Source organism: Podarcis muralis, chromosome 11, assembly GCF_964188315.1.
Source record: "Podarcis muralis chromosome 11, rPodMur119.hap1.1, whole genome shotgun sequence".
Taxonomy (NCBI): Eukaryota; Metazoa; Chordata; class Lepidosauria; order Squamata; family Lacertidae; genus Podarcis; species Podarcis muralis.
In genome coordinates, this window is record NC_135665.1 from 7,667,200 (window position 1) to 7,695,122 (window position 27,923).

Below are 27,923 nucleotides of genomic sequence, written 5' to 3' on the forward strand. Positions count from 1 at the left end.
CACTTTTATTTGGTTAGCTAAATGTCCTGTGCACTGTTTTCATATTTTAGTTTTTGAAGCATAATACAGTTGAGGGTTTGGGATTTTTTTTGTTTACACGTTTGAAGTATCAGCTAAACAGCTCTAAACAGCACCATTAAAGGTAAGGATATGTCTATGCAAATAAAGAGCCAGCTAGTTTCATGGAATGTTCTGTAGAATACGTGTTTCATTCTTCATAGCTTAAATAGGAGACCTAAAATCTAGACAGGGGACGCGGGTGGCGCTGTGGGTAAAAGCCTCAGCGCCTAGGGCCTGCCGATCAAAAGGTCGGTGGTTCGAATCCCCGCGGCGGGGTGCGCTCCCGTCGCTCGGTCCCAGTGCCTGCCAACCTAGCAGTTCGAAAGCACCCCCGGTGCAAGTAGATAAATAGGGACCGCTTACTAGCGGGAAGGTAAACGGCGTTTCCGTGTGCGGCTCTGGCTTGCCAGAGCAGCTTCGTCACGCTGGCCACGTGACCCGGAAGTGTCTCCGGACAGCGCTGGCCCCCGGCCTCTTGAGTGAGATGGGCGCACAACCCCAGAGTCTGTCAAGACTGGCCCGTACGGGCAGGGGTACCTTTACCTTTAAAATCTAGACACACTGTATAGTACATTTTGTTTCCCCTTGGAGTATGTTTTACTTGGAATAAGACACCATCAACCAGGCTATTTGGGTTTTTTTACTCTTTAATTTAATTCACCATTGATTGAAATAGGTTTTCATTTCACAAAGACTAGGCTGTTTTATTGACGTAATCTTAATCAGCTACGTAATGGCATATCTAATTGGTTAGCCTTGTGCTTATACCACAAGTGGAAGGTGATTGCAAAAGAAGGGAGGCCTTTTTTGTTATTACCGCCAAGCATCCCCAAGACAGTTCTGGAAGGTATGGGGATTCTCCAGACATTTTCAATAGCTGGAGGAGGGGAATAGGATTGGGGGGGAGGGGTATCTACTCCCTGCCTCAAAAGTGCTTGTGCAAGAGCACCAACTGGATAGAACCGTTAGTTGGTAAACATGAAAAAAGATTATGGAGCAACAAACTTGTACCACATTTACTATGTGCCTGTTATTTTTAAGGGTCACCACTACGGTCAAGGATGAATTTCAGCAGGTATAAAGTTCTATGACCCTATACTGATTCCACTTCAGTACCATCCTCTTTCCTATTCGTGTGATAATATTAGAGTATTGAGCTTTGTTTTACATTAAGATACTTCATAAGAAATAGTCGATATTATCTGAGGCTTGTAGATTCATCTTCTCCATGTTTTCAAGTTGCAATAAGATCATAAATCATGCTCTTGGCTACTACTATGGGCGAATATTTCAGTGTTTAAAAACTGGTTTATAGAGTATAACCCTAGGATATCTTCTTTCTGGAGGAAATTGCTATGGAAAACAAGTACAAAATCCAGTAATAATTGGGAAGAACTGTCTTTCTTTGATAGCTAGAGAAAACAATGGCATTTCTAAAGTTTAAGAAATTCCAGTTTTGGTAGCTAGACAACTTGTATTTGGGGGCTTTTTTGTCACAGTTCAAGGAGAACCAGAAGAACAGGTATAGATTCAATTTTTTTTAAAAAAGACTTCCTCCTGAAATGTTTTCATGGCACACTTCATAGGAATAGTAAGAACATTACATCAGGAGACAAGTCAATAAGGTCAGAAATTATTTAAATAAACCCTAATTGATCTGCTTCAGTCTAACATTTCAAGCCTTGAAGGTTTCAAGCCTTGTCTCAGTGTCTGTAGTTGTTTCCTACAACAACTCATTATTCACAGCCTCTGTTGATGTTCTTCGTCAAGCTTAAATAAGTGGTTTTGCATGTTGGGATCTTCAAGTTTCTGGACTGAAAAGAAGAAATTTTATGAAATTCTAAATACATAAGAGTTCGGTTAATTAAATATTTAATCACAGAATAGTTACACATAAACATTATGCCTGCCTATTGATCATCGTGCAAAATTTACATATTTTCAACTGACAGTTTTTCACAACATAATGGCAGCTGACAGCATGACGTCCCATGTTGCTAAATTAGGACAAAGTTTGCTAAATACCCAGTTTGAAAATGCTTTAAATGTCACTGAACTAATGAAAAATCTGACTGATCACTGTGCAAAATAGTTTTAAGGTATTCTAGAATATCTTTGAGAACTGTGACCTTCAGAACAGAAAATGCACCACTTACCATTAAAGTTACTTTGGTTGTCAACAAGAGCAGCTTGCTTATCTGTTTCAGATTCCGCCTCGTTCATTTCTAAATTGTAGTCCACTACGTTATCCTGGTTTACTGTTTTGATTCCAAATTCACCTGCAAAGACAAGTCAGAATAATTCTTTTTATGAATCTTATTGAATATAAAAGTTGTCTTTTACTGTAGAGCATTCAATATTCCAATATTAACACTGGGCTTTCTTGGCTCATCACAATCAGTCAGTCAACCAACCAACCAACCAGCATAGGCACGTTACATTTTCAGTAGTTAGGCGAGATTACCAATGGTTTTATTTAAATATTGTAATACCTGATAGTGCTCATTTGTCTCTTAACACCTTTATACCCTGGTAAACTCTTGCCACTTGATCATTTCTTTGAGATACAGGCAATATTTGCATTGGTGGCATGCTAGCTCAAACATATTCTCATAGTCACCTCTTTATTCCTTCAAGTGGTCTGCTGTATGATCTCTTCTTACCAGTAAGTAACGATCTCTTAACAATTAGCAAGAGGCTGGGTGGCATGTCCTCCCTTAGGGTTTGGAATAAGGATAATCTATTTTAGAAACCTGCTATGCCTTGTCAATGCAGTAGAATGAGTTTTGGATGTGTAGCATACTGCCCTACTGCAGGAATGGTCTGCATCCAGCACTCCCAAGAAAATTGACATCCTCTTCACAAAATGTTTTATTTAAAAAACAATTTTGACTTCCTATGTTGTGAGGCCCTCAAGGCTTCCTCCACTGGGGAAAAATACCATTCCTACAGATCCAAGATGTTTGAGACCTCCCCACCCCACCTCCCCAAAATCTGTCTTTAATAAACTGGCCACACACACACACACTTTTGACCTCTGACCCCTGGCCCAGCAGCCCAAACGAGGTTAGTCACTCCTGCCCTATGATAACCTCTAACACAAAGAAGGAAAGTAGTATGTTCAAAGTGAAACAAGCTCACTTCTAAACATGGTTTTGGAACTAAAGATGCTCCACCATTTTGTTTCCAGTGGTAGATAGACAAATAATATACTTCAAATATTGTGGGGAGGAAAACAAGTCAACATTTGGCATTCTGCTTCCTCAGCGATAACTATTAATTATAAACAGGAATGGAAGTTTGACACCCAAGTCCTACACCCAAAACACAGTTTTTCAGGAGTGATAGATGTCAAACTACAGCTGGTTATATTTTTCCTTTGCTGTTTGTTTATACCCTCAAATATGTCCTTCCTGGACAGCAGTCAAGCCTTTATACTAACCAGTCTTTCTGGTCTCCTGTTCATCCTGCTGCAGCTCATCATTTAAAAGGTGCTCTCGTTCAACTTCTTCATCGTCTGCTTTTGCTTGATTGGCATTTTGCTGGCGCATAGCTTCTGCCAATTTGCCTGCCTGCTTTTCTGCTGCAACTTCAAGTACATTTTTAACTTCTTCATATGACTTCTGTTCCATTCCCGGTTCTGGGGGCAGACCATTATTATCTGCATTAAGTTTAGCAACTATTTGTAGGTTGTCCTGTTCAACAGAGTGTTCCTCTTCCTTGGGTTCCTTTTCGTTGACAGCAAAAGCAGTTCCTTTTGTAAACAATTGTAAAAGCACAATAAGAACACAGTGCAAGAATGAGATTGGTATGAAAATTTAAGTATTTAAAACTTAAGCTGCTTTTCCTTGCCTAACTTGTTTCACAGAATGGGCACACCATCTATTGAAACCAGAAGTCCATTGCAGTCTTTTGGTTGGTTAAAGGAGCTTGTCATACAAGACACTTACTGAACACATTGTTCCAGTTCTGGAGACCATCCTGAACTTCTCTTTTTATACATATTCATGGACTGAGAAAGTATATGGCTAGGAAAGATCTGCAAGGCATGCAACCTGATGTAACCTTTACACTGACTTGAGATCCTCCATGCCAAAACATTCTTCATTCATTAGGTCCTGTTATCCAGCACAGTCAAATCAAGTATAAAATGGAGAAAGAGGTGTTGGCAAGGTACATGATAAAGGTAAAGGGACCCCTGACCATTAGGTGCAGTCGTGGCCGACTTTGGGGTTGCGGCACTCATCTCACTTTATTGGCCGAGGGAGCCGGCGTATAGCTTCCGGGTCATGTGGCCAGCAGGACTAAGCCACTTCTGGCAAACCAGAGCAGCACACGGAAACACCGTTTACCTTCCCGCCGGAGCAGTACCTATTTATCTACTTGCACTTTGATGTGCTTTTGAACTGCTAGGTTGGCAGGAGCTGGGACCGAGCAACGGGAGCTCACCCTGTCGCAGGGATTCAAACCGCCGACCTTCTGATCGGCAAGTCCCAGGCTCTGTGGTTTAACCCACAGCGCCACCCGCGTCCCAAGGTACATGATACTGAGGGATTAATATGAAACTGGCAATGTGTACGGTTTTACTGCTTCCAATGGGCTGTTCCACTTTCAGAGTATGGATAGTAATAGTTGATAAATAAGGAGAAACTTTCACCAGGTGTATTTTGTATTACTTAATGTTTACTGGGCGGGGTCTAGGAATCAGCATGATGGCGAATGAGATGGGACTTTTTTACTCAGTAAAACCTCCCATTGTCCACACCTGCAATCCCTTAAAAAGGACTCTGAATAAAGATGGAAAATCAGTAAATACAAAGCAGCAAGTGAACATACAACAGAGTTTTCTGGGCAAGCTGGATATTTCTCTTAAGATCAGCAAAATGGGTGCAGATTTTTATACGCTTCTCTCACGAGCTAGATGTTTAACATTCATCTCACAAATAGCAGCACAAAATACACAATGACGCAGCACAGGTATGACTCACTTGAGTCTATTTACCTGCTGTAACCAGATTTTACTACCATCCTCAAGGCAAGAGAAAGTTGGGTGGGGAGTATTAATCAAGGAGGTGCATCAAAAGCAGGGGGGGGGGGACCCCCCAGGATCCAGTATCTCATTTGGGTTTGGGACAAAGTTTCATCTTTAGAGGACAACTTGGGACAGGATGTGTCAATGTCCAAACGGTATGCAGAGATACATGAGCAACAGACTGATCAACGAGAGAGGAGTGGAATGTTCCATGCAGTGTCAGAAAAGCAGCTTAGGATCTAGTAAATTTTTCACCGTAACAGCAGTCAACAAGCATAGTCTTGCTTAGGCCAGTTAGTTTACAACAGAGGTGGTTAACCTTTTTTGAACCGAGGGCCACATACCAGCGGTAGGTATGGTCAATGGTATTGTATGTACACCTGCACGCACACATGCTACTATGTACATTTAGGAATGAAGAAGTTTTATCTGCCATTTTGCCCTCAACTGAATGTTACTTCTCAATGTCCCGCTGCACTTAACTTGAAAGCCCTTTCCCCCCAGGCCTTAACTTTGTATGAGGGAGAGAATGTGTGTGATTGTGGTAGTGGCTCCTATGCAGCCGTTTTGGGGGTACAGTCTCCTTTCCTTCTCTGTAATGATTATTCTGCATTAACCATCTGAACCAGGGGGAACCAAGGCAGCACTGCAAAGGCTTTCTTTCATTGGTGCAGCAGGGCAGGTGTCCTAAAGTCTGAGCTATCATTTAATTAATCATCTCTAATCCTCCAAGAAAGAAAGTTAAGAGGCAAGATGTGCAGGTACCTTCTGAAAGCCACTTCCACACTACATCTCTGACGACTCTGGGCTTGTGGCGCTCATATCGCTTTACTGGCTGAGGGAGCCAGCGTACAGCTTCCGGGTCATGTGGCCAGCATGACTAAGCCACTTCTGGCAAACCAGAGCAGCGCACGGAAACGCCGTTTACCTTCCCGCCGGAGCGGTACCTATTTATCTACTTGCACTTTGACGTGCTTTCGAACTGCTAGGTTGGCAGGAGCTGGGACTGAGCAACGGGAGCTCACCCTGTCACGGGGATTTGAACCGCCGACCTTCTGATTGGCAAGCCCTAGGCTCTGTGGTTTAACCCACAGTGCCACCCGTGTCCCTACATGATAAAGATACAGTACAGCAAATGTGACTTAAGACCTTTCCTGCTTTGCAATGACACGTAGCATAGAATGGCATTATAAACAAGGGAGATACACTGTTGTGTTTCCAAATGTCATGTGAGCAGCGACTGAGTTTGTGAAAAAATACCGGCGCAGCAATGCCTTGCAAACAATAGGGTCTTTGGTTTGGATTGCAGATGGGGAAATCCCTTTTAAAACCTAGCAGCAAACAGCAGAAGGAAAATGAGGCCACTAATCAAGCGCCTGGAAAATGGTTTTAACCCAGGACCAGATTGCCCTGTCCAGTATCCCCATCACTAGCTGTGACCATATTTCATTCATTGGTGTGGTGGGCTCAACGAAAACCGAAAGCACATTCCTTGTTTTACAGGCAATGAAAGCATCGCTTCAAGAACTGAACACTCACATACCTACATTTCTAGCATTGCTAAGCTCACAACGTGACTACTGTTAAGATAGTAAGCCTGAGAGCCTGAAAGTGATAGAATCGCTGTTTCAACCTGGCCAAAGTCACAACTTTGTATTGGGGAACAAATCTTACTCATGCAAAGTTGTTCTGTGTTTTGGACTATTTGTTTTAGATGCTAACACCTGATGAAGAGACTGGAAATTAATGGTAATCTTTGCTACAACACACTTACCTTTTTCTCTTTGATAATCCAGTTCTGCCACATTTTTTATGCTGGGTGGCGTTGGCTTTAAGATTTCTAGTTTCAAAGAATCATCAGGGATGTAATGTTTTCCTTGAAGTTCATTTCCCTGTTTCGTCAGGTCACCCTGCCCGAACTCTGTTGGCTCTTGAATATTTATCTAAAACAAAAACAAAAAAACAGCCCTACTTGATTCATACAATTCTTCAACGCAAATGAATAATCTACTATTAGAATTTTTACTTTAAGTGGTTACACAGCAAAATTAAAACAAAGTCCTTGCTAGAAACTGAATGACAGTAAAACAGACGGCTGTTTTCCCTTCTTGTGGCTGCTTCACAAGCCACAAGATAATGCAGCCTGCTATGTTTGGAAGAAGTTACATTTGACAATAGGTAAAGGGACCCCTGACCATTAGGTCCAGTCGTGACCGACTCTGGGGTTGTGGTGCTCATCTCGCTTTATTGGCCGAGGGAGCCAGCGTACAGCTTCCGGGTCATGTGGCCAGCATGACTAAGCCGCTTCTGGCGAACCAGAGCAGCGCACGGAAACGCCGTTTACCTTCCCGCCGGAGCGGTACCTATTTATCTACTTGCACTTTGGCGTGCTTTCAAACTGCTAGGTTGGCAGGAGCAGGGACTGAGCAATGGGAGGTCACCCCGTCGTGGGGATTCGAACCGCCGACCTTCTGATCAGCAAGTCCTAGGCTCTGTGGTTTAACCCACAGCACCACCCGCATCCCTACATTTGACAATAGCTACATGCATATATTTCACCGCATGCCTATGACCTGGGGAGCAGGTCCCATTAATTTCTAGCGGCAAGTTAAACACTTTTCTCTCCTACTGAAATCAGAACTTAGGTAGTTTTCAGCTTTACCACATTGTGACAGGATCTAGCCGGATTTGTGATTGGATCTCTCCACATAATTGTCTGCTCTTAAGAAAGGCTTATGCAGGGGGGTGACAATTTTAATCAAGGCCACTGTATGAGGAGAGTCAACCTCCCCATAACCCTATTGGGGGGGGACCCATAGAGCTGCTATTAGCCACAGAGGGAAAAGCAAACAAGCATCCTGTATGTTTGGATCAGGTCTGTGGGAGTGGGGAGAACAAAGCCTTCTTCCTCCTCATGCCAGCTTTCAAAAGATTATTACTTCAGGTGATCCAGTCAGAGTTCTCTCATATAGTTGGTGTAGTGAGAGATAGATGGAGGGAAGGTAATTTTGGCTTTAGTGCAAAGTGACGATTCATAAGAACAAACTTTGAAAGCTGTTTGGATACTTCTGAGCAATTTTATTTTTAAATTCATTATAAAAACTTACTTTTTACGGTTAATCATTTCCTCAAACCTTCAGAACTTTATGAAAATGTACTAAGTACAACTTTTATGTGCCACTCCCTGTCACCTATGGTGACAAATGGTTTCATGTCCACAAATAAATCTCAGTTAAGCAAGAGGAAGTTTACCTGTTGGCGTAGAATGGAGCTATACTATTTACCAAAAAAATAAAATAAAAATGAGGGTCAAAGGTTTTGAAGGAAGAAAGTGCCAGAAATCTTCCTCAAACAACAGGTGTTGAACTGAAAGTTCCTTGTCCTGGTTCAAGAACTTAAATAATGTAACTGAAACAAGGTTGATTCTTTTAAGTTGCCGCTGCTCTAACTGGGGAGTTAGATAAGCATGCCAAAGTTTAGGCACTTCTAAAGTTAAATGAGGGAAGCGGGTGGCGCTGTGGGTAAAAGCCTCAGCGCCTAGGGCTTGCCGATCGAAAGGTCGGCGGTTCGAATCCCCGCGGCGGGGTGCGCTCCCGTCGCTCAGTCCCGGCGCCTGCCAACCTAGCAGTTCGAAAGCACCTCCGGGTGCAAGTAGATAAATAGGGACCGCTTACTAGCGGGAAGGTAAACGGCGTTTCCGTGTGCGGCTCTGGCTCGCCAGAGCAGCGATGTCACGCTGGCCACGTGACCCGGAAGTGTCTCCGGACAGCGCTGGTCCCCGGCCTCTTGAGTGAGATGGGCGCACAACCCTAGAGTCTGTCAAGACTGGCCCGTACGGGCAGGGGCACCTTTACCTTTTAAAGTTAAATGAGCACACTGGAATTCCAAAAGGTCAAGGCAGCAACAAATGGAAGGAATATGCAATCAAAAAATGGAGATGGGAAGAGAAGTATTGTGGTTCACCTTCTTCCTACTTTGGGCCATCAACAATTGTAGTTGTTCAGCCCCACAGAGAGGTCTGGATAATGGCCTGAATCAGTTCAGCCAGCCTGGTCCACCTACAATTTGTGTATAAATACCCCTCTAAAACAATTTTTTAAAACTTACTTGATCATTTCTCTCTAATATTTTCGAACTATTCTTCGTGTCTTCTGGTATCTGACTGCCTTTTTTGCAGGTGGCCTCTATTCTTTCTTCACATTCTTCTTTCAGTTCCCTCATCTGACTGATACACTGAGACCTGGAACCAGGCAACAGAATGTCGTTTGTAAAATGTGTTCTTCAAAAGACGAAAGATCTGCACAACTTGAAACCCACGAAGTCAAACACAGCCTGTCAGACACATACTCTTGCCTTCTGACAACCTCCTTGTTTTTGTAGTCCTAGAGAGATCATGAATTGGAGATTTATTGAGCCCCTCGTGGGGCTTGTACGGTCACAAATTGTGCAGGCCCAGTGGCAGATTTATAGCTTTGCACAGTGAGCGCAGAATTAGGGCCCCGTGCTCCTGAGAAGCCTCCCATCTACTAGTGTATATTGTTAACCGAGAGAATATCTTTGAAACATGACTACCAACAATGTACTGCCAACTGCATCGTTTCTGCTTTTCACTTCTCCAACTCCCTGATTAAAGTTAGTACAGGCTGGTCCATTAGGCAACTAGGGCTTAGTTCAAGCAATTAAAAAGTGTTCAAGCAATTAAAAAAAAGGTCCCAAGAATCTCAAAGCCGCACTTGTTTCTGTCTGACCCTGGCAGACATTTCTGCCAATCTCCTGAGACAACCAGCTCTCTGCACCACTCAGCCAATTGCAGGCCAATTGTTGTTGCCATGATGACAATCCAGCTACATTAGCAGATATACTTTTCTGTTAGACCCAGGAGCCAGTAGAACTGAGGAGGGATATAGGTAAGGCAAGTTAGAAATATCCTATATTTAAATGCGAAATTGTACCCAGCCTTTGTCGTTTTGGTTTGTTCACAGGTACAGTATTATAATTAAATTCTTAGATCTGTGAGCCAGTGCAGCAAAATACTTAAAACAGCAAACCTGATTTTTATATTTTTTTAATCCCATTGACTTCAATGTAGGAAACACATTGTTTAAAATCTAAATATGTAACCAAAGCTAGTGCTTGAATAACTAAAAATGGCTTGTGGCCATTTTGCTTATACAGAAGTTGGCCAATCATCACGTACTTACATGTCATATGTAATTTTTTTCTGAAGGTTTGTCTGGTTTTTCTTAAACCTGTAAATGTCAAGTTGGAGCCTTCCACATTCCTTCTGCAGACCTCTCAAGTTTTCTGAGTAAAAATTAAATTTTATTAAAAACAAGCAGAAGGAGAAAATAATGAACGATGAGTAGGAAAGAACATTCTTATTTATTTCACCAATTATTCATAGTAATTAGATTAAAACGCTGCTTCAGTCTTTTCGGTTTATGTGACCTGTGTAGCTCAAACATATGCATGTTTAGTAAATTCCACTACATTCAACGGAGTTTACTGCCTAGTGTCTGTGAAATCCATACTGCACAAGCAGACTTCCATTTGCTCCCGGCGACTTCTCCTTCCTTTCTGCCCCCCAAAATCTGGAGCAGGTTTGGGGGCAGTAGCGGGGGCGGGCGGGTAACAGAAGTTCTGGTGTGCAAGCAGAAGCCTATTCTGCTGGTGAACGGGCACAATTGATTATCACCGTATACATGTGTCAGGGGCTCAGGAGCAGAGGCACAGGGGAGGGAGGAAATGGAGAGCGAAGGGGAAGAATCTGAGGGCAGCGTAGGGGAGTATGAAAGTGGCCCGAGAGATTCCATGAGTCTCTCCAGCGAATCAGAAGATTCCCAGAGGGGGGCGCCGATGGCCAGGGCAAGGGGGGTCCCAGGGGGGACACACCAGAAGCAAGGGGCCAGTGGGGACTCCCAAAGCAGCAGCGGGAGAGCAGGACCAGCTCCTCCACCAGAGCGTAGTGAGGGGGAAGAGCCACATGTATCAGGGCCAGCTTCTCCTCCAGCAGGGAGAGAAGATGAGTCAGAGGTGGCCACGCCTCCATCGCAGAGTGAGGGAACGGAGGGAGAGTCAGGTGCAGCTAGCCTCCCCGAAGGGGGAAGCAGTGACAGGAGCAGTGTAACGGTCAGGAGGAAGGTGGCCGGCTGGGCGCGCGCGCCAAGTTCGAATGCACAGCAGGAAACCCGGATTGGGAACCAGGTCCTAAAGCCCGCCGGAGGGAGGGGGAGGACTCAGGAGACTCAGCGTCAGAAGAGTCTAGGAGAGGCGAGACCCCAGCGGACAGGCGGGCCCAGAGGAGAAGAGAGCAAAGGAAGAGGTGGAGCAAGGCTAGAGTCTTAAACTGGTGTCTGGGGGGAGGAGATTCAGACGGAGCTTCAGCGGTCTAGAGTTTAAGACGTAGAGCTGTGCGCCGCGGCTTTGAAATCGAAACTGAACTTCAATAAAGACTTTTGTAAATAGTAACGCACTGGCGTTGGTCCTTTGTGAGCTGGGACCTAGGGCAGCTCTGACAACATGAATCAATAAGGACTGCAGCCTTAGAAGCATTATTGCAAGGGACCATGAAGCTATCATCCCAACTTCCACCTGCAAGAAGAATTTTCTGTTCACCTGAGTGCAGATCCACTTTTCCCTCCCATACTTTTCCAAAGCTCCCCCTCCCTCCAAAACAAGAAAAAGCAATTTGGGTTATTTTGTTTGCTTTTGCACCAAAAATTACTGGGAGAATATTGAAAATGCACATTTTTAAAAGAAGAGTATTAACTGTATTTTCCTCCATATAACTCTTTTGAGTTAATTTTTATAGTCTTGCATGATTCTAGCCTGAAATCCAGTAGCCTACGACTTCCATTCCTATTCCACCTGGCTCTTTTCCCTTGAGATTTGTGGACCTTACCTCCTGCAACAACCTTTAAGTCCCTCATAAATCAGTGGTTTTTTTAAGATGAAGGTTCTCCTCCCTGGATACAGTTATTTATCCCTTGATGTCTGGTTAAATAAGATTTATTTATTTAGCTCTCTCATCACAGTTCATATCATTAACTACTACATTAGAACTATATTAAGTGCATAACTGGACACAGGTGGTGCTGGGATCTAAACCACAGAGCCTAGGACTTGCCGATCAGAAGGTCAGCGGTTTGAATCCGTGACAGGGTGAGCTCCCGTTGCTCGGTCCCTGCTCCTGCCAACCTAGCAGTTCGAAAGCACGTCAAAATGCAAGTAGATAAATAGGTACTGCTCCAGCGGGAAGGTAAACGGCGTTTCCGTGCGCTGCTCTGGTTCGCCAGAAGCGGCTTAGTCATGCTGGCCACATGACCCGGAAGCTGTACGCCGGCTCCATCGGCCAGTAAAGCGAGGTGAATGCCGCAAGCCCAGAGTCAGTCACGACTGGACCGAATGGTCAGGGGTCCCTTTACCTTTAAGTGCATAACTAGATGAGATGTTGGTCAGCCATGTCTAGCTCTCTTTAAATTTTTGAAAACACAGCCATAAGTAGCCAAATTTGAAATGAGGCTATCGCGCTGGGGATAGGGGGAGGAGAGAGGGAGCTAACATTTCTACCATGGCATTTAATTGATGATTATTCCCTTTTCCCAAAACTATCCCCAATTGAGGAAACAGAAGCTGGCAATATTAATAAGAAAAACAGCATTGAGAAAGGTTTTAAAAAACCAAAACCCTCCCCCACAATGGCAATCTTGATCCAATAAAAGAGTCCCTTTCCGGCTGCTTTTAAGAAAAGAAAAAAAAAGGATTTCCTAGGTTGACCCAAGGCTCTGTCTTCAAGTAGTAAGTTTCTAGGTCCCACAGTTTTATACTGTCTCTGTTTAAAGTGGGTGGGGGGTTACATTCTGAAACAGCTACAGCTGCCCCCATACTTTCCTACTATTCCAGCCTGGGGGGAAAATGTATAAGTAGACATACAATGGGCGAAGTTATAAAAATAAGCAGATGGTGCTTTGCTGAGATTTACCTTTCAAATTCTGGATGAGTCTTTCATTTGTTGTAATGTTATTCATCAGCATTGCCTGAAAAAAGGAAGGAAGGAAGGAAGGAAGGAAGGAAGGAAGGAAGGAAGGAAGGAAAGAAAGAAAGAAAGAAAGAAAGAAAGAAAGAAAGAAAGAAATGAATTGTTTGAGTCCTTGAAAAACAATGGTTTCCATTTCTACATTATCCCAGCCCTATATATTCGTTGCCTATGTTCAGCACGCAGGAAAATCAAAAGAGCAAAGATCGCAGATTGGCCATGGGGCCAACAAGAAGACTACACTGGAATGCTACCTAAATGCTGGGTATACTTTTAAGAAAACAAAAAATTTGTCCCCAAGTGGCATAAAGTATCATCTTTTTCGGGGGTTATTAGCACAAGGATAGGTAGAATATACATCAGGGGTCAGCAAACGTTTTCAGCAGGGGGCCGGTCCACTGTCCCTCAGACCTTGTGGGGCTGGACTATATTTTGGGGGGGGAATGATGCAAGAGCACCATGAGCCCCGGTGGCTGCTTACCTGTGCGAGCTGCAGGGGCTGGCGGTGGCAGAGGGACGATGAGCAGCGCACAAAAGGGCTCCAGAGAGGGGCTGCTTAAAATGGCGGCCGCTCGAGCACTGCTGCTGCTGCTGGCACCAACAAAGCCCAGCCCCCTTCCTCCTCTAGGCAGGGCAGGGAGAAGCCAGGAGGAGGGAGGGAGGAGGCGCCGCTGCCGTGTGAGGGAGAGGGAGGGAGGGAGAGCGAAAGAACGTGTGTGCTGGCGATCCACGCAGCGATTCCCGGACCGTCCACAGGCCAGACCCAGAAGCCAATTGGGCTTGATCCGGCCCGCGGTCCTTAGTTTGCCTCCCCATGATATACATGAATAATTATAACTGTTTCAGCTGTGATTCTCAGGATCACCAAAGCATCCAGCAACAATACGCAAATCGGTATACTGCGCTTTTAATTCATCCCCAAGCATGAAGCTCTTTCCTTATCAAGCTACCTCAATTTAGCCTACAAGTTAAAACTGTGTGTGTAAACTCCCCTCACAAAGAGAGAGACCACTGAGGTGGCTGCTGCTTTGACAAAATCCTGTGAAGCCGTATGGAGCTCAAATTCAAGCTAGCTAGGAAACTCCGCTTAATTATGTGGGCATAAGATCTGGCAAGCGCCTTGTAGCTACCCCTGCACAAAGTTAATGCAGGCAACAGGAGAGGGAGAGATCAGCGAACACAGAAGGCCTTTTGTATTAGCTCTCCTTTAAATCTTGTTCTTAAAATAATATAGCAAGCCCTTGTTTGTGTAAAAAAGAGAGCCGATTCATTTATTGCAGCTAGAGCTTAGATATCTGATCACAAAGTTGAACTGTAGCTAGTTTTGCAAAAATGTCTTGCTCCAGCTGGAGGGCAGATGGTATAATCCTGCTGGTAGTAATTTCCTGGAGAAAGAACAGCTACATAAAAATAATCAATTCAGAGCATACAAACTACTTCATTGTGTATCTGTAGTATACATGTGTCAGTTTATTATGATCAAGGCTGTGCTGGACTACTGTGCAAATACAGAATTATAGGTATCAGATGGATAAGCCATGGTTTGCCCCACCCTGGCTCATGTTTAGACTCCCCCAAACTACAAGCAGTACAAACCTTGGCCTACAGCTCATGTTTTGCCTGCAGCAATACAGATTGGCTTAGCTCCAGGCAGTGCAGGATGACCAAGCAAGGAACAAAATGGCTGCCGTTTTTACTATGAGAGCCTTGTGGCTTCACACCCTGGCATGGTTTGGCTTAGTGCTGCCTGTGAATCAAGGCCATTGAGTTGTATCCATTGGTTGCATGGGCAGAAGGCAGCTTGCACGTCCAATCTTTCTCTTCCTCTTCTCCCCAATGTAGACACCAAGGACCCTCTCTAGAGCAGTGGTTCCCAATTGGTGGCCTGTGGACCACAGGGCTCCCATGTAACTCACCCAGGGGATCCATGGCACAGTGGCACTTTTCACATAACAAAAGCATGGCTTTTGAAAAAGGGGGGGTCTGCAGTACTTAGCTAATTGGCAGCCACTGCTCTAGAGCGTTGGAGGACCTCCTGAGTGTACATAGTTGCAGTACAAAGGAATTGGCCAATCCTTCCATCCAATTTTGGGCAAATCCCCCATCCCTCTGCAGTGGAGAAAAAGCACACCAGGTTGCGCTTGCAGGTACATTTGTATGCAGCCCAAGAAACCTACCAAAAACCTCACAAGGGCACTTCCACAGCAGACTCTCTGCTAAAATGTGTACATTTGCATGTACCTTTTTAGGATCATTCTAGATACTGAGGTTTTTCTAGGATGAAGTAACAGCTATGACTCAACCACTCAAAGGACAGTGTGCTACAATTCTTCCACCGTGGAGAAACGGCTAGTAATCAACGTTCAGACTGTTAATCCAATCTGCCAGTAGATGGAAATGATCCCACCAAGCATGACATTTCACATCCCTCGCAATGTGGAAGGAGCTGTTTGTTAGTCTCACAGGTTGTCATACCATCTTCACAACACCCCACCTCAGTTTTCCTCTTACGTTTTTTCCCCCTCAAGAAGCTGCTTACAGCACAAGGTGTGTAAGTAATAAACTCTCTTTAAAATGTTTTAAATGCCTTTTTATCTTTAACCTCATTGTTTTGAATGTTGCGTTTGCCACCCTGGGCTCATTTGGAAGAGTATTCTTTATTATTTAATGTAAATAATAATTTTATATTAAATAGTATTTATACAGATTTAAGGCACCTTCCCTTTCACGGACAGCTACAATGGCGAGGCCCTTTCCATTATGGTAGAAAAGAGGCAGTACTGGGATTTTTTTGACCCTAGAAGAATACTGGATAAATCCACAGTTTCTTTTGCAGCAATAGGACAAAGGAGGAGCTGCATAGTGAGGCCCAGAGCAGAGCGACAAGGATAAATAAATAGTTCTTACCTTCTCATCCATGTGTATTTTGTTAGTGTTTTCCATCTGGAAGTTATGCAGGCTCTGAATTCTGTCAATCTGTTCCCTCTGCTTCTGCAGCTCTCCTTGGAATTCATTTTTTTTTATTTCTACAGCACCTCGTTCTACAGCCACCCGGCGGACTCTTCCTTCTAGCTCCATTATGCGGTTCTAAGAGGCAGCAGATACAAAAATTCAGAAGAGAATGTTGGCAATCTTTGCTGTAAATGTGTGTAATCAAAATTTTAACTTCCCGATCTATGCTTGCAGAAAACAAAATTGGACACCGCACAACTACCAGTCACCTGTGAGTCCCCCATGAGCCCATGCTAAATGCTTCTAGAACATGGGATAGGATGGATGGTAAGGGGGGGGAATCACTAGGAATATAATCAGTGCTGATGTGAGGAAAGATTCTTGTTCCTTGGGTTGGGGACAGACAGGATTGTGTGTAGTTAACAGGAAGTGAGGCAAAAACACTGAGTAGAGGGAGAAGGGACACAGAAGGAGCTATTTTCTCTTAAGTAGAGAGTAAGGCAGAAAATGGACTGACGGGCAGAGGCGTTGGGGAGCTGGATGATTGTTCCACACACTAATTCAAAACAGCCAGTCCCAACTTTGTCTCTGGGTCTGTGTTCATATACAGTGGTGCCCCGCAAGACGAATGCCTCGCAAGACGAAAAACTCGCTAGACGAAAGGGTTTTCCGTTTTTTGAGTCGTTCCGCAAGACGAATTTCCCTATGGGCTTGCTTCGCAAGACAAAACGTCTTGCGAGTTCTTGCGAGTCTGTTTCCTTTTTCTTAAAGCCACTAAGCCGTTAATAGCCGCTAAGCCGCTAATAGCCGTGCTTCGCAAGACGAAAAAACCGCAAGACGAAGAAACTCGCGGAACGGATTAATTTCGTCTTGCGAGGCACCACTGTATGTGTATCCATAGGCATGAGAGAAACAGAAAGAGTTTTTTACACTGATATAGCAGGCAGCAGGGGTTGCATATAGCTCCACAATTTCCTGGTTGAGCAGGATTCAGTATTTAACTACCATCATCACAACCTTTTCCCAGGCACTTCTCTTTTCTCTCATTATTTGCTCTCCTGGCCAGCATCCAAATTCCTCTCAGGTATGATGATTTGGAAACCCTGAAGTGCTTTTTAAACTTCAATAATTCACTGCAATTCTGAAGAAAGGAAAACATCTTTGCTGATTCCATCAATGTGGAAAACCAATAGAAGAGTAATACCTGCAAATCAATACTGCGGGAACTTGCAATCCAGTAATTGAATCCCAGAACTATTATACAAGCCACAAGTGCCGCGACTAGGAGGGGTGGAGACTTCATCCCTCGACGGCTATTTCCTAGGCTCACCATCTCAAAGTGAAGATGCTAATACCTGTTGATTGAAAGGGGGAAAAGGCATATTTACATTTCCCTTCGCTGAACTTGCAATTGCATCCACGTCACCCCAGATACACTAACAGCCCAGTTACAAGCTCAGAAGTAAATCCTGTTGATTTCAACACTTAAATCTTATAAATTCCAGTTCTCTTGTTTTACAAAGCACAAATATAATCTGTAAACAAACGAAATAGTCTTTAAAAAGTTTCTACCATTTGTTTTACGTAGTATCTCCTATTAACATCACTCAATGATTATTTTTTTAACTGTTCATGAAACCTTGAGATCTTTTTAAGATAAAGTTGGTAGAATGAATGGATGAGGCAGAAAAGGTCTTAGTTACTGAAACCGATATACTTATATTTGATCATCTTCAGTTGTACAGAAGATGATCGCTAGACGAAAGGGTTTTCCGTTTCTGAGCTGCTTTGCAAGACGATTTTCCCTATGGGCTTGCTTCGCAAGACGAAACGTCTTGCTAGTCTTGCGATTTTTTCCCCCGCTCCCCCCCCCTTTTTCAAAGCCGCTAAGCCGCTAATAGCCTTTTAGCAGCTTAGCCGCTAATCCTTTAATAGCCGCTAAACCGCTAATAGCGCTAATCCGCTTAGCCGCTAATAGGGTTGCTTCGCAAGACGAAAAAACCGCTAGACGAAGAGAATCGTGGAACGGATTCTTTTCGTCTTGCGAGGCACCACTGTATCTCCTTGAGTAGCCCTATGGCAGCTGCTAGGGAAGGGGAGAGCCGCCTCAGCTGGAACACTCAGCAAAGTTGGGTAGATCATGTCATATCAGTTCTGAATTTTACACAGGAATTATCTAACTTATACAGTGGAACTTCAGTTTTTGAACATACAGTCATACCTCGGGTTGCGATCGCTGTGGGTTGTGCGTTTCCGGGTTACAGACACGCCAAACCTGGAAGTACCGGAACAGCTTGCTTCCGGGTTTCGGCAATTGCGCATGCGCAGAAGCGCTAAATCGCACTTTGCGCATGCACAGAAGCACCAAATTGTGTCATGCACGTGCGCAAATGTGGTGCTGTGGGTTGCAAACGCTGCGGGTTGCGAACGTGCCTCCCGCATGGATCACGTTCGCAACCCGAGGTTCCACTGTAATCCATTACAGAAGTCCTTTCGACTTCCGAAACATTCGAAAACCGAGGATCAAAGGGCTGTCAGCAAATTCAATGGGGAAAATGGAGAAATGAGAAATCGACTTCCGAGGCACGTTTGAAAACAGAAGCATTCACTTCCGGGTTTTCAGCGTTCAGCTTCCAAAACGTTTGTTAGCCGAGCTGTTCAAAAACCGAAGTTTGACTGCACTGTACACTTATTATCTGGAGGCGAGGGAAGGAGAAACTAACTATTCTGCTCCTTCATTCACACAACACATTGTTACAACATTCATTAAAAAAAGCAATTGTCTCTTTCTGCATCTCTTTCTGCATGTGTTACGCTCGCGTTTGCATCTACTTTAGAGAAATATTTCCTTGTCAATTAGGCCTCACTCTCAACAACCATTTGGCAACATGAGCAAACCTCCATTTCAACAAAACCTGCTATGCCCTGGAAGAAGCGGTGGCGAATGAAAGTTTAGGTTTAACAAAAGTTCTTACTGTCACCCATCACTATAATCATCAGCACAAACATTATAGAAAACGTAGGAACAATTGTGTTCATTTATTGCCTGGCTTCTCTCTAAAATAAGATATCTCAAAACGCAATGCAACCAATAGATTATACTAAAGAATAACAATTTAATAATGTGTTCAGTTGATTGCTTTGTGTTAAACACACCATTAAAACATGATATATAATGGGAGTTAGCAAATATATAGAGCTGAATTAGTACAAGCCTCAATGAAATTAACAAAGCTTGAACTAAATAAGCAGTATTAATATTCAATATGCTATCTTTACCAGTCAGCCAGGCCCATTTTTATCCATTCCACATTGGGTGGGTCTTCACAGAGAAGTGCCTTTGAGGCAAGAGCAAAGTGCCCCTTCTATCACTGCTCTGGCAAAGATTTCCCCCCTGGTTCAGATCACATATCTCTTGGTTTTTAAATCAGACTACATCTTGCATCAGCAATTATTAAGGCTGCCCTTGAAAAATGTTCAGTGGTACAGAATGCAGCTGATCAGCTTCTGGAAGGCAGGAAGATTAGGGAATGCAAATTACACCAGGGTTCCAAAGTCAGCCTTCCAAGCACAGACCCAGGATGATAAATGTAATCTCTAAAGCCAAGGACGGCTAATTTGTGGCCCTGCAGGTGACAGCTCCCATCATCACTGACCGCTGGCCATGCTGACTGGGGCTGATGGGAGTTGGTAGTCCCACAACATCTGGAGGGCCACAGGTCGGCCAGCCCTAAACTGCCCAAGGCCCTTGTTGTTGTTGTTTAGTCGTTTAGTCGTGTCCAACTCTTTGTGACCCCATGGACCAGCGCACACCAGGCACTCCCGTCTTCCGCTGCCTCTCGCAGTTTGGTCAAACTCATGCTGGTAGCTTCAAGAACACTGTCCAACCATCTCGTCCTCTGTCGTCCCCTTCTCCTTGTGCCCTCCATCTTTCCCAACATCAGGGTCTTTTTTCCAGGGAGTCTTCTCTTCTCATGAGGTGGCCAAAGTATTGGAGCCTCAGCTTCAGGATCTGTCCTTCCAGTGAGCACTCGGGGCTGATTTCCTTAAGAATGGATAGGGTTTGATCTTCTTGCAGTCCATGGGACCCTCAAGAGTCTCCTCCAGCATCACAGGGCCTACATACCTTGAATAGCAGAGCAACCTAGCAATAATGAACAAGTAGCTGCCCAGAGGAAATGGCAGGATGGCTCACAGCATTATTATTTGCTTAGCACCATATCCTATTACTGGTGCCACTTAAGAAATACAGGAGAGAGCCACTTAAGACTTACAGGAGAGACCTATTAGGATTGAATGCTTTTGCTTTCTCATACAGCTCGTTTCAGCAAGGACATCAATCACTGCAAAGCCAGATAAGGGATGCCATGGAATACAATGAAGAGACAATTTCAAAATGACATGTTCCTCCCCTTCCCTGGTGATGATATTGTGTGACTGAGGATAGGCTTGTCCTTGAGCAACATGTCAGGGTGGATGCTAATCATCACTATCCTCTCCAATGTTCCAAGGCAATCTTTATGTTCAACTAGGGACGCGGGTGGCACTGTGGTCTAAACCACAGAGCCTAGGGCTTGCCGATCAGAAGGTCGGCGGTTCGAATCCCCATGACAGGGTGGGCTCCCATTGCTCGGTCCCAGCTCCTGCCAACCTAACAGTTCGAAAGCACGTCAAAGTGCAAGTAGATAAATAGGTACCGCTCTGGCGGGAAGGTAAACGGCGTTTCCATGCACTGCTCTGGTTTGCAAGATGCGGCTTAGTCATGCTGGCCACATGACCCAGAAGCTGTCTGTGGACAAACGCCAGCTCCCTCAGCCTATAGAGCGAGATGAGTGCGCAACCCCAGAGTCTTCCACGACTGGACCTAACGTTTACCTTTAGGATCACCAAGATCCTCAAGGAGGATCTTGGTAATACTATGTCAAATATAAAAGGTAAAAGAATGAAGAGATACTGAATGCTTCTGAGCTTCATCAAAGCCAGTTCTTGAAGTCTTCCAAACAAAGTGTTTTTTTAATAAGGAACACATCCTTTTCTTCCCTTACAATTTGTACTGAACCAACAGCGTAGGGCAGAAAGCAAATATTCCACATCACCATGTCTGACTTGAACTTAAGCCCAACAACAATAAAAACGTTGCAAATCTTAAGTCTACTGCATGCTGCAAATCATACTTTAAAGAAGTGATGCCACAAATAAATGCTATTTATCTGATGAATTATCTGAAAGTATAATTCTGACAGCATACGGCTGGTAGACATTGCTTGCAGATGACTTGCTTCAGTTATCAGGAAAAGAGAAAGTCTTTCCCTAGAGGCACAGTTTCCATATGGGAGGAAAAGAGGCAGGACCGGTAAGTACATGCTGAATCACTAAACGGAGAGACTCAAGCCAAGAATGGATAAATCTCTGTGGGATCTGTGGAACACATGGCAGAAATCACTGGGATTTCTGTTTTAGCCCAAATACAGCAGGCTAATGTTTTATTTATTTATTGAATGAATGAATGAATGAATGTATACAGCCACCTATCAATAAATATTCTCTGGACAGCCTTACACCAAAACATTTCTAAAATATACACAAATTAAAGCAAATAAAAACAGAGGAAACTTCCTTAACAACAGAAAGGGCATTACAAAAATGTACAGCCCAGACAATGGTGTCCAACAATTCTGTGAACCACCCTGAGACCTTATGATGAAGGGAGGTATATAAACCAAAACAAATCAAAACAAGAAATGTTTGTAAGGAACAGGATGCAATGTTGTTGCCAGTTCACAACCCTGAAAATAGGAGTATATTGCTCAAGGCAAGAGGCAAAAATGATGGCTTCTACTCCCTATCTCTGCCCTGGTCACATTGGTCTGGCTCACTTCTGTCTCCTGCATAGTCTTCCAACTATTTTGAAAGCTACTATTTCTAGCCTTGAGTCCTGCTCAAATCAACAGGCAGGGAAAGGGGTTCAAATGACAGGAGAGGACAACTGGAGGAACAGTAAAGAAAAACCTTGCTGCACTGGGAAATTTAAGGTTTGCACACATATTTTCTGGTTTGGGACTCATCCAAAACACGGTGCAGTACTGACTGTATTCAAATAGGAGGTGGCAGGATTTGTCTAGGTCAAATATGTTAAAATTTTAGCCACTAAAACAAGTAACAGTGTACTCACTGGTATTTTAAAATTAGAAACATGGGAAGCTCCTGATATCAAGTCCATGTAGTTCAGTGTTGACACTGACTGGCTCAGAGCAGCTTACAAAAACTAAAACACTAAAAGGACCTAACAAAACAATATAAAAACAGTTACTAATCTCTTCAAGGTATTTATAAACAACCGTCTGGGGACATGCCTCCACAAAGTGATGCCGGAGGGAGTATACTTTTTAACATAAATTGTTAAACTATAATTAGTGAATGATGTATATAATGTATATATATAATATGTATTATGGTTTGTTTATTTACCGGTATATAGTTGTTCTTCAGTGCAACCTGAAGGTCTTTACCAAAATGTGTTGGCCACTGTACCATTTAATTACCGTATTTTTTGCTCTATAAGACTCACTTTTTCCCTCCTAAAAAGTAAGGGGAAATGTTTGTACGTCTTATGGTGCGAATGCAGGCTGTGCAGCTATCCCAGAAGCCAGAACAGCAAGAGGGATCGCTGCTTTCACTGTGCAGCGATCCCTCTTGCTGTTCTGCCTTCTGAGATTCAGATTTTTTTTTCTTGTTTTCCTCCTCCAAAAACTAGATGTGTCTTGTGGTCTGGTGCGTCTTATAGAGTGAAAAATACAGTGCCTTTCATATTTTCAGTAACTACTTTGAAGCTTTGCTGCTTTTTGCTTGCTTGTTTAACCCAAAAGCCTTCTATTTGTGATCCAAAGATACAAAAACCTTAAACCAGGTGTGTGTCAAGGGTTGCTAAAAAGAGCATTTACACACTATTTGCTTTAACAGTCAAGCTTCCTTTTGAAATGTAAATGGAATGTTAATGAGTAACACTTATAGTACTACAGTACGGCTTTACAACCACAATTACATAGTTCTCTGACCAAACCAAGAATTTGGTGGTAATTCATACTGAAATTGGTTATTCTTTACCAAATAACTTTTTTTAAAAAAGCATTTGTCTTTTGCTGTATTATCAAAGATCCTGCCTGGAATGGATGGTTGCTTTATCAGTAACATTCCATTATGTTCGCTTGTTGCTTTTATAAGCAAAACATCAGAAAAGAGTCTAATCTTGAGAACTTAGAAAAGTAGTTGAGAAGTTTAAACACCCTCACCAAACTCTGCATATGGTTGAGCATGTGTGTGCATGAGTGCGTCTGCGAGAGAGAGCATGCATGCTGTTCTACAAACTCTTCCCCAATGTGCCCCCCCTTTTTCCACAGGCCACAGGCAGACCTTTACTACTTTGTTCCCATAACTTGGGGTACAGTACATTTTAGAGGCACTTATTTTACATATCCAATGCCGATCTATGCACAATGCAAAACAAGCACACAGAGAGAGAGAGAGATAAGTATGCAGCCACCAATATCCCCTGAAGTCTTTTTAGAGCCCCATAAACTCTACATTCAGGGAAGGGTCAGAAATTGAGCAAACTCCAAAAAGTATTTTTTCCCCCCAAGGGTTGGGAATAACTTCATCATGAGGCCACCTGGTGATGGTGGGTCCTTGAAGAAACCAGGTGTTATGTACTGGGTTGAATAGGATCCAGAATGCAGCAGTCTGATTGGTCCGCAGGAGCCACCCAATCCAACGCCAGGTGGAAGTGAATCCGCAACCTGATTGGCGTACAGGAGAATACCAGAATTAGCCAATCACGTGGGACCCATTGTGTAAATAATGTATATAAAGCTGACATTTTGGGGGAACTTCCATTCCTCACTACTATGAGCTGAATAAAGAGCATGAAATCCACTCTCGACTCCCAAGTAAATTTCACCATGGTGCCCCATAGGCAGAAAGCACACAGGGAGAAGTTGCCATGGTAACAGGAGGCGTGATGTCATCATGGGGGGAAAGTGGGTTTTTTGCAGTAGGCTTTTGAAACTGAGGGGGGATAGATACTGGAAGGCACTGGCTGGAGGCTGCACTGAGCGGCGGGGGGCGGGGGGGGGGGCTGGATGGCTGCTGCTTTGGATCCAAGCTTGCTGAAGCTACTAGGGGAGCAACAAGAGACACTCTTAGGCCATAATGTTCTGCATGCACATTCTCCACAGAAGGCTTTAGATGTAAATATGTGTAAAATAAACCATATTTCTGAAAAAGACGCTAGTCTCTGCTGTACCACTCTCCAAAGGAACACAAACCCTAGTTAAATGCCAAGACCCCTGGAAACTCTTGCTCGGCAGAGATTGGGGTGGCCTGTAACATTATGTTAATATCCAGCATTATGCTAATATCTAAGAAAGTGTAATATAAACACCGACAACTGGGAAACACTGGCCAGCGAGTGCTCCACTTGGAGAACAGGCTTTACCGAAGGTGTCGTGGGCTTTGAAGACTCTCGAACTTAGGACGAAAGGGAGAAACGTGCTAAGAGGAACCCACGCTTGGCAAACTATCACGGTGATCAACTCCCGCCCAGAAACCTATGTCCCCACTGTGGAAGGACGTGGGGAACCAGAATTGGCCTCCACGGTAACTTACGGACCCACTGTTATAACTGTGTTTATGGAAGACAATCTTGCTCCGTTAAGAGTGATCGCCAAAGAAGAAGTTAATATCCAAGCCTTCATATGTATTCCAACTGATTAAAAAATGCTCACCGTAATGAACTATATTTTCCCATCAAAGCATAATAAATTACACTACAATGGTTCTATTTTTTTCACAGTCAACATGTAAAGAACTGAAGTCGCAGTCTGCATGAGGTTTGATTCTAAGGGGACAATCCTATGCTCAGTATAAAGTCGGCTGAGTGATTTCAGGGCGCCACGTTAGTGCTTTTGCACTGTCAGAGAAAGTGCATTGGTTGGGTGATCTTATTCCCTTGCGTGCATCATCAACAGAAGGGAAGAAGTAAAAGCTTCTCACACACCCTTCCCATACTGCCTGCAGCAAAATGGCAGGCCAATAGAAGTGGCTATTGCCCAGCCCTGTAGGTTCCCCCTCCCTCCATAAATATGCAGTGAAATTACTCTGTAAATAATTTAAACCTGATGCACAGTGACGTGATTTTTGGATTCTTGTGTCATAATTTGCACACTGTCTAACAGCAGAAATAAAATAAAGCATCACTCATTATCATAATCACGTGTAGTGTAATCCACCTACAGAATAATGCAACTCCCCAACAAATAACTCCCCCTCAGGTGTCACTTACTACTGATACTTCCTTAGAGAATGTATTTATTCGGCATTGTTTTTTGAATACACCTAGAGGGCCGTATAAAGTTGGTTGACTGCAGCCCACATGATGAGGGTAACTCGTCTTCATCATGAGAAATGTTTGTTTTTGAATTGTTAACTTTTCCATGTACAAAATAATGCTGAATTCTTAAGAAACTGCATGTCTTCTCAAGTGGTATGTTTTAAAGCTACCATTAGTGTCATCTTTAGTGTACTGCATTTCAATTCCTTAAAAGTACTGAGACTAATCTACGTATTATCGGGACAAAAAAGAGAGGGATTAAGCAATGCATACAAAATAACCACCAACACTTTCAGTGTTTGCAACACAAGCATTTTATACCCAAAAGAATAACTAACTTAGCAGCAAATCAAGTTAAAACTAGTCTACCTATATTGTCAAAGTGATGTTAAACTTTTAGAAGCTAAAAAGGGGGGTAATTTTGAGTAAACTAGTTAGATTTTTTTTCTATCTGCATTGCCGCTGAACATATAGCCCAACTGAACAATCAGAAGTTTGTGTTTTTGTTAAAGATTAGGTAAAGGGACCCCTGACCGTTAGGTCCAGTCACTGACGACTCTGGGGTTGCAGCGTTCATCTCGCTTTATTGGCCGAGGGAGCCGGCGTACAGCTTCCAGGTCATGTGGCCAGCATGACTAAGCCACTTCTGGTGAACCAGAGCAGCGCACGGAAACACCATTTACCTTCCCGCTGGAGTGGTACCTATTTATCTACTTGCACTTCGTGCTTTCAAACTGCTAGGTTGGCAGGAGCTGGGATCGAGCAATGGGAGCTCACCCCGTCACGAGATTTGAACTACCGGCAAGCCCTAGGCTCTGTGCTTTAACAGAAATTAGATACTACAGTAGATATGAAAATCTGAACATCAAAGAGGAAGTACTTCAAAGATACCATGCAGCAATTCAACAACATTTTCGACTCCCCCGCAAAAGCACAAAGACATATTAATAAATGTCACAACCTGAAACACTCAGTATATACTATCTGAATCACAGAGTAGATTATTTAACCGTAGGGTCTTAATCTCAAGACATTCCGTAGGCCCTCTTAAAAATCAACTAATGATTTCAGCGTAACTGGATTCATGGCAACTTGAAACATCTCAAACAGAAACCAGAACTGGGAATTATTCTGCATTTATAGGATGACTTTTTCAACCAGTACAAGTAATGAGAGCCCACAACCTACATCCTTCTTCTTTCCATGCCCCTTTCAGAGGTGCCAACGTCAACAGTGGTCTCTTCTTAAGAGCAACCATGACCGAGCAAGTTTAATTTTCCAACCTCCATGAGCTACTTCACTCCCTAGAAACGTCAGATTGCAACCTTCTCAAGCCAAAAGTCTTTTTAAGGGACGAGGAGCCAATAATCCTGCTGGACTGCGCTTCTTCTCGACTTTTGGATGGGCAGGAAAGCCTTCGGGAAACATTGCCAAAGCGCAGGTGAGGCTCCCCGAGGAAGGGGATTCCGATTGCGCCCATCCCCACCGTTCTCTTCTCGTCTGGGGGGAGAAAGGGGGGGTCTGCTGGGGATGCCTCGATTTGGGCGGGGGCTGACCTCGCTTTAAAGCGCCATCGGAGCCCCCGATAAAGGCAGAGCCCCCTTCAGACCAGAAGAACGTGGGGAGACTTCGGAGCGCCCCCACATCCCCTCTCTCCAAATGGAAAGGTCGGGGGGGGGGGCGCAGGGAGAGACGACCGCGCGCCCAGGGGACCCCGCCGGCAGGGCAAGCAAGCGCGCCCTCCTCGCGCGGGGACCTCGGTGCGCCCCGAGGAAGACCGGCGGCGCTCCTCCGCGCCCCTTGGCTGGCGGAACCGCGCGCGCAAGAGAGAGGGAAAGAAAGAGCCGGCCGTGCGCGGTGCGCCCAGAAGCGCCGGCCTGCACGGAGACGCCTCCTGCGCCGCTTTCCTTCCTCGGGGGAAGAAGAGGGCCTTTTTCTCGGCGCTGCCCCTTCCTCGGCGCAGAAGGAGGCAGGGTCTGAGGAGAGGCAAGGCGGAGAGGGCCGCTGGAGGAGGCGCGGCGCAGATGCAAGCGCCGCGTTTGGGGGCTCACCTTCCGCGCTCCGCGCCGCCTGTCCTCACCGGCGAGGCCCGCTCCTCCCGCCGGCTGCCCGAGGAGGAGCAGCAGGGCGAGCGCCGCTCCCTGCCCCCGGGGAGAAGGCGAGGAAGCTGCCCCGGGTGAGGTTTCTCCTTCCCGGCGCCTGGGCAAACCTCCCCGCCTTCCTTCAGTAGCAGCCGCCGCCGCCGCCGCGTCTGGCTGAGGGAGAGGAGGAGGCGGCGGTGGGGAAGCCCAGAGGCGAGCCGGAGGAGCTGGCGCTGCTGCTGCAAGGAGGCACTGCGGGCAGAGCAGGAAGTGCAGCAGGCGGCGAGGAAGCGGCGGGAAGAGCTGGCGAGGATGGCCGGGCAGGTTGCGCGACGGGAGCTGCCCCCGCGCCGCCCCCGGCAGCTGCTTGCGCGCGCG

The 27,923-nt window shown here is 44.7% G+C and overlaps 1 protein-coding gene and 1 long non-coding RNA gene across 2 annotated transcripts; one reads left to right on the forward strand and one right to left on the reverse strand.

Moving 5' to 3' along the window:
- Nucleotides 1–689: 689 nt before the first annotated feature.
- Nucleotides 690–27,912, reverse strand: GOLM1 (golgi membrane protein 1). Its single transcript, XM_028748518.2, has 10 exons — nucleotides 27,516–27,912; nucleotides 17,284–17,434; nucleotides 16,035–16,214; nucleotides 13,074–13,128; nucleotides 10,294–10,396; nucleotides 9,200–9,332; nucleotides 6,867–7,035; nucleotides 3,503–3,814; nucleotides 2,217–2,339; nucleotides 690–1,874 (listed from the first exon to the last, which is right to left on the reverse strand). Exons 2-10 carry the CDS (start codon nucleotides 17,410–17,412, stop codon nucleotides 1,801–1,803), a joined length of 1,278 nt encoding a protein of 425 aa, XP_028604351.2. The 5' UTR covers nucleotides 17,413–17,434; nucleotides 27,516–27,912; the 3' UTR covers nucleotides 690–1,800.
- LOC144329188 (uncharacterized) lies at nucleotides 22,060–24,008 on the forward strand. The gene is made up of 2 exons (XR_013394606.1): nucleotides 22,060–22,111; nucleotides 23,717–24,008. It is a non-coding gene; the product is annotated as an uncharacterized LOC144329188 (long non-coding RNA).
- Nucleotides 27,913–27,923: the final 11 nt, after the last annotated feature.